This window comes from Larimichthys crocea, chromosome XII (genome assembly GCF_000972845.2).
Source record: "Larimichthys crocea isolate SSNF chromosome XII, L_crocea_2.0, whole genome shotgun sequence".
Classification (NCBI taxonomy): Eukaryota; Metazoa; Chordata; class Actinopteri; family Sciaenidae; genus Larimichthys; species Larimichthys crocea.
The window spans coordinates 4,916,820-4,923,866 of record NC_040022.1 but is presented as its reverse complement, the minus strand read 5'-3'; the positions used below and the strand labels follow the sequence as shown (position 1 = coordinate 4,923,866).

The 7,047-nt window shown below is 40.9% G+C and overlaps 1 protein-coding gene across 1 annotated transcript; it reads right to left on the bottom strand.

Moving 5' to 3' along the window:
• Positions 1 to 215: 215 nt before the first annotated feature.
• LOC104927191 (glucose-6-phosphatase-like) lies at positions 216 to 2,712 on the bottom strand. The gene is made up of 5 exons (XM_027285700.1): positions 2,414 to 2,712; positions 2,175 to 2,284; positions 1,992 to 2,097; positions 1,788 to 1,903; positions 216 to 838 (listed from the first exon to the last, which is right to left on the bottom strand). Exons 1-5 carry the CDS (start codon positions 2,629 to 2,631, stop codon positions 318 to 320), a joined length of 1,071 nt encoding a protein of 356 aa, XP_027141501.1. The 5' UTR covers positions 2,632 to 2,712; the 3' UTR covers positions 216 to 317.
• Between the last annotated feature and the right edge of the window lie 4,335 nt (positions 2,713 to 7,047).

Genomic DNA, 7,047 nt, shown 5'->3' with positions numbered 1-7,047 from the left:
AGTAGACCTGGCATCATAAACAACCCCAAAACATCACCTGATTCTGATTTAAATACGAATGAATCCTTTCAAATGTGACCGACCCAGTAAGAAAAGCTTGGGGATAACATCATTCTTACATGAAAAACCTGGCTCTGGTGTTCCAGCTGAACCTGAATGTGTTGGATGTCATTGAGGTCCGCCAAACACAAAAAGGATGTAAAAGTATGCGTCCATATACTTTTGGCCATATATTAAACCCACAACTTGAGTAGTATATAACATGATGCACAGACATTCACCCACCCAACAGTACATGTAATGTAAGGGCACCTGCATCATAGCAGCGTCTCCCCCGTGTATGTCAGTGCTGCAGTGACACAGTAGGGAACGACAGCCACAGTAGCCAGAGGCACCGTGGCACTTTTACAGAATGACAGCAGATAGAACAGAGCTCCGCTGTGGACGGGCGGCCTGAAAGCAAAGTCAAATAACTGCAGCAGCACCAGTGTTGCACTTAAACAGATCAACCTGTAGATCCCCTCAGACATCCTGGCAAACACCACTCTGTTGGTATGCGCATGCAAAGGATAGTGGAGCCCCAGGCCCAGGCCCAACAGAGTCCCGGTGTTTCTGAACAAACTGGCTAAGGGGCTGGTGTCCACACTGACCCACTCTGCTCTGCGGCACCAGCACCTCGCTTTCTCCACACTCCAGAGGACATCGACGCCTACCAGCTGGAGGCACAGGTACAGGAGGAGAGCCAGGGAGAGGAGGAGCAGGGAGGTGAGCAGGTAAGAACGCAGGCCAGCCTCATAGAACTGTTGGGTCCGGCTCAGAGATTCTGCCACCAGGATACCTGAGAGGAAATGTATTTATTTATTTATTTATTCTGTTATGGTGTCATAGTTCACTATCTAATAACATGCAGATCCTTATTATTCCACTTGTTTTGATGATGCTGAACTCAGTTACTCAGCCCATTTCTAAAATACTGAAATGTTTACATCAAAATTATGATTCAGTATGCTCGCACACTCCTGAATTAAAAAAAAAAGGAGAGCATTCAAGACAGGGGACAGAGATGAGCTCAAATGAATTCAGAGAGTTTAGAATTAAGATCAATGAGGGAGGATCAAGGAGCTCTGGTAGACTCAGGGATGATCTCCCATGTTTGGAAAAAATGCAGAAAAGTTCACTTCACTGGGTCAACCAAACAGACCAGGCAGGGGAAGGTAGCTCTACATGGGTTGATGAGCTAAACCTGTTTTTCAACACATGATTGTGGACTTCTGCAGGCCTACTCTGACTCTTGTATCGATCCAGGTGGAGGATGTTGAGTTGGTTTGCTGCTATAAGTAGTACATCCGGACGCCTATCTATCTGTAATACGAATACGATGGTGTAACAGGAAACGTTTCTGATTAAAATGGAATCATTTTGTTGTTTGTCATTGTAGGACTAAAAGCTTTTTGGTCATCAATTGGCTGACAAACAATTGCTCAGAATTTTGACTTACTAATTTTGAATTAAGATCGTTTGATGCACTATAACATATATCAATATTTTGGATTCAATATTTTGAATATTTTTGAATTATTTAGGTAGTTACAGATAATGGATGGATGGATGGATGGATGGATGGATGGACTTCTTAGAAGTCAGTACTTCGGTTTATGACCAAATACCTGCAAGTGAGTTTCTTACTTCTTCTTCTGCAGAACAAATCTGAATGTTTGAATGATTTGCTGGTGAAATACAGAGCAGTGGGTTTATCGAGAGTATTAATAACAGTTGTGTGTCCATACCTATGGCAACTCCTGTGATGACCTGATGTGGAAAATGAGCAGCAACAAAAACCCTGGAAAGGCACACACACACCTGCACACACCAGAACAGCGTCCACAGTGAGACACGCATGCACCTGGAGGACAGATAGACATGTTATTGCTCTGCACTACATACAATACACAGAGGTGTTAGACAGTGAGTAAAGGTGAGGTTGATCTTACCATCTTCTGATCTGATGTCTATCTTTCTTGAGCACTGTGGAGAGGAGTGATGACATCATGGTGTAGTAAACTGCTGCCGTCCCCATGGCATGACCTGATGGACTTCCTGTCAGGGGAGGAAATAGGGTTTTTAAGAGATGGATTAAAGTTGATACACACATTACTCCAGACATATGGTCCTACCTGGGCCGGTCTCACAGGTCATGGGGAACTGTTCTATCATTGGTTGAGAAGAGTTGCCATAGTAATCTGTCTCCTGAACCCACCAATAGGGACGTTCCCCAAACAGAAGCCTTAAAAAATGGCATAATGGATACAGTTTGTGTGCAGTGCAAAGGCATCATCATCATCATCATTGTCATCATCATCATCGCCTTCATCATCATCATCATCGCCTTCATCATCCCAGTTCCAATACTCACCATTTCAGCATCAGGTTGACCCAGTCTCCCACCACTGCTACCCACACCAGTTTGATGGCTTCAGCTTGCTGTACATGGAACCATATGGGGAAAAACAGGAAGAAAGTGTTGCGTAGGTCCGTTGCCATGGAGACTGACAGGAAGTAGCCCTGGCTGTGGCTGAAGTGCGTCTGCAGGTAGTGTGTACTACTCACACCGGAGCTGTGGAGCAAGTCCATTACCACTGCAAGAGAAAGCAAAATAAACGCGTGCGTCCTCAAGTTATGTGTTGTTGTCAATCTCACATGTGACTCGCTGCAGGTTAGAACAGGTTCAGTTATAGCAGAACATGCAGAGGTTTGAGCGGCAAGCTAACTCGGACTCTGCTGAAAATGCTGTTTTCAAAGAAGCACTGGCTTATGTCACATAACAGTTGTATTTAAAGTACTTTATCTTTCTTATGTTTTTCACATGCAGTTTGTGAAATGGCCACTTATAATAAAAATAAGTGTATATGTATATATTTATATAGCACCTTTAAAACAGCATTTACAAAATGCGTTGACAGACAAGCATGAACAAAATACTCAGGCAAAATAAGAAGAACCAACAACATTTAGAAGACAATAAAAAGCTATTTAAAAAATAACAGTTAAGAAATGCATAAATTACATAAACAACCACATAACAAAAATAAAATAAAACACAGTGAAATAGAATGATTTAATTCAAGTTAAAAGTAAAAAAAAAAGAAAGTTAAAAAGACAAACATCACATAAAAGTCTATAAGTCTATAAGCAAGTCTATAAAAATGATTTTTAAGTTTTAAGAACTGACTTAAAAGAATTCACTGATTCTGCAAGCCTTAAGTCCTCAGGCAGGGCGTTCCAAAGTCGAGGGGCCCTGATGGCAAACGCCTGGTCACCTTTAGTTTTGAGCCTTGACTTTGGAACAGCCAGAAGGGAACTTTGGAAGGTGTCAATATATCTGATATGTAACTTGGAGCCAGTCCCTGATGTGCCTTAAAAGTGATCAGTAAAATCTTAAAATCAATTCTAAAATGAACAGGGAGCCAATGAAGGGAAGCTAAAATCGGTGTAATGTGCTGTCGTCTGTTAAAACCAATAAGAAGCCTAGCTGCTGCATTTTGCACAAGTTGGAGGCGAGAGAGTGATTTCTGATTTATGCCGGAGAGAAGTGAGTTATAATAGTCTAGTCTGGAGAATATTAGTGCATGTACTGTATAACTTCTTCTAAATCGGAGTGGGTAATGACTGTTTTGATTCTGGAGATGGTTTTGAATTAAAGGAAACAAGACTGAACTACTTTATTGAAAAAATGACTCCTAGATTACGGGCAGTGGGCGTTACGCAGTTGGCATAGGGACCAAGAGAGGTTAGAATAGATTTTGATTTTGAGTTGTTGAGTTTCAAGAGATTTTGTGCCATCCAGCAGTTCACATCACTAAGACAGTCTAAAACAGAAGCTAGGCTTCTAGGGTCAGCAGGTCTCAGGGTGAGGTGATCTGTGTTCCATCTGCATAGCAATGAAAAGAAACATTGTGGCGTTCAATGATATGGCCAAGAGGGAGCATATAATTTTCGTAATTTCCGTAATTTCCGGACTATTGAGCGCACCTGAATATAAGCCACACCAGCTGAATGTGAAAAAAAAAATACATTTTGTACATATATAGGCCACACTTAATATAAGCCACAGGTTTTTATGTTGTAACATGAGGTATTTACACAGAAAGACAATACACTGAAGTTTTTTTTAGTTTTAATTTAAGACACGCTTTTTTTCAAACTATGCCTGAAAATCAGCAGTATGGCACCAACACGGCATCAACACGGGATGAACATGCCCGCATGGTTAGAAAATAAAACACTGCACCAACACGACAGTAACACACCTGGTTAGAAAATAAAACACACTTTAGCCTACTATTGCCTTTAACTTAAAAGCTGCATCATATGTATTTCTTTGTGTGTTTTCCATGATGAGGGTGTGTGCATGATGCGCAAAATGACATTTCAAAATCAAAACTAGTGTCTTCTCTGGCGTATAATCTTTCCCCACGTCTAGTAAAAATCTATAAATTAGCCGCACTGTTGTATAGGCTGCAGGGTTCAAAGCGTGTGAAAGCGTGTTTTCGGCTTATAGTCCGAAAATTGCGGTAAATAGAAAATAAAATTGGACCTAAAATTGAACCACAGGTAATGTGAGCTGACGAAGAAGAATAATTACCTGTGGTGACCAAGAAGGTTCTTTTTAAAAGATAAGAGTAAAACCAACCAAGTGCAGAGTCCTTGATGCCCACCCAGGTTTTAAGATGGTTAATTAAAATGGAGTGATCTATGGTGTCAAAAGCTGAGGTCTAAAAGAATTAAAATTGCACTTGATGTTGGCTACAGAACAGTTCACAGACACTCTGACTGACAGGTGGTTCCATTACAGACAGCTTATTTGAGCACCCAGGCTTCATTCAGCCCACCTCATACATGGTAAGTTGCAGATTTTGTTGTTTCACTTCCTGTCTACACATCTGCTGCATTGATCACTTTAACCTGCATTTTAACAAATATGTGAGCAGTTTCAATATTGTTGCTAAACCTACAGTAACTGATTTACTTTTGGCCATTTGGGGATGGTTGAAATATGTGGAGACAACATTTCATCTGTGAACTTGCTTTCTGTGGTGAACTTGCTTATTTTCACATTCAGCAACATTAGCATTCATTTGGTGTCATGTTTATGCCCACCAGGGCATGAGTTTAAATCTAATATTCACTCTCTTTTAGCAAAATTAAGTTAAACCTCTGTTAAACCAGGTGTATGGGTTGGTTTACATTAATGCTCAGTTAAACAGGTTTGCAGCAGGTTTAAGTTAAACCTCAGTTAAACCAGGTGTGAACAAGTTTAAGTTAAATTTCAGATACAATGTCCTCTTGTAGCATTTAGGTGATTTCTACAGGACACAGTAGCTTTTGGTTTTGACCAAACTGCAGCTGGAATTTAATTACAAAGACAGATTTAAGACAACCTTAAGCTAATGACAGAACAACAGTACCATGAAAGGGCAATAAAATAGTATAATGTCAGTATAACTAAACATATATAACTAGACAGAATTATACTTACAGAATTTTGTAAGAATATCCCAGTTAGTACATCGTCTTCTTGCAAATTCAGTTTGGATGTGAGCTGCACAAACAAGTCGGTCCTCTAGTGCAGCTATAAACAGCAGCCTTATCAGTGCATCCAGTGATATTTATGTGTGTATGTGTGTGTGAGAGTGTGTATGAGAGAGAATGACTGTGTCCGTAATTTAAGGTGCTGAGATGTCCTCGACGTTTACAGCTCAGGTCATTGAGTGTTTAAATAAAAAAGTATTTACAAGAAAAATTGGGTCAGGGGAGGTTTTCTTTGTGACAGATGGATGTATCGTGTGTGGCTGTGTTCTGCTTGTCTCTTTTATATTCAGACAGATCATCTGGTCCTCAGGCTCGGACTTTGGACTGGACAACAGGAGGAGGAGGAGGAGTTTGATAGGAAGGGAGGAGGAGGTTTAATATGAATATGAATACGAATACGAATTACTTTATTAATCCCCAAGGGGATTTGTCTGTCAGCTCATCTGCCAATTTTAGAAGATTTAAAAAGTCTGATGGTCGTAGGTAAAAAAAGATCTTTTGTATCTCTCCATCCTGCAATGAAGAAAGAGGAGCTGTCCACCACCGTTACTTCTTTGGTCCATCAAGATGTTTTGTAGTTGATGATCCATGTTGTTCAGGATGGCATCCACCATCCTCATTGTGTCTCTCTCCACCACTTCCTCCAGAGAGTCCATCCTTACTCCGATCACAGAGCCAGCCTTCTTGTCACCACCTCGATATCCACCCCACAAGTGTTGAAGAGGCTGAAGAGGCTAACCCTAACCCTAACCCTTGGACCTATGGAAATCCATGACCATTTCCTTTGTCTGAAGGATTTGATCAAATCCCCATATTTAGATTCTTGTCCATTTCGTATACAAGCTACAATAGCAGCAGGACTCAGAGTTATATTTAAAGTCTGCTGTATACAATGTGAACAGAAATGGAGCCAGAACAGTCCCCTGTGGAGCCCCTGTGCTGCTCATTAATGTCCCAGAAAAACAGTTCCTCAACCTGACAAACTGTGGCCTTTCTGTCAGGTAATCTGTGATCCAGGAGACAAAGGAAGAATCCACTCCCATATCAAATGGATAATCTAATTTTAGCACCAGGGAGGTCAAAATACACTTTTTTAAGAGGTACTGTCAAGCCTTGGATGGCCTTTTTCCCTTTTTTCCTTTCCTTTTCCTGTCCACGACAAGCACATTCTCTATGTAACAAATAATTGATATTAATATAATTCTGAAATGAATGCAAGCAAAAGGAAGGTATCAGAAAACATGAACATGAGGGAGGTTAACGTAGAGGTTATTCCCTGAAAAACACTGTAATTTTTATGTTGAGCAGCACTGTGTGTGACACTGTTCCACTTTACTGCCACAAGTTTCCACTGTGACACAGGATCAGGCCATGTCGTGATTCACCACATGGGCTGAGGAGGAACACACGTATGCATACATGTCCACGTGCAAACACATTTGCCGGTCTGCAAACACA

Bases quoted from the DNA above. Each gene is read 5' to 3' on its own strand.
- LOC104927191 (XM_027285700.1), bottom strand. From the start codon at position 2,631: ATGGACTTGCTCCACAGCTCCGGTGTGAGTAGTACACACTACCTGCAG. The intron at 2,285-2,413 runs GTGAGTATTGGA...CCATTTTTTAAG, and splicing joins GTCAACCTGATGCTGAAATG to GCTTCTGTTTGGGGAACGTC. The intron at 839-1,787 runs GTATGGACACAC...ATTTCCTCTCAG, and splicing joins CATCACAGGAGTTGCCATAG to GTATCCTGGTGGCAGAATCT.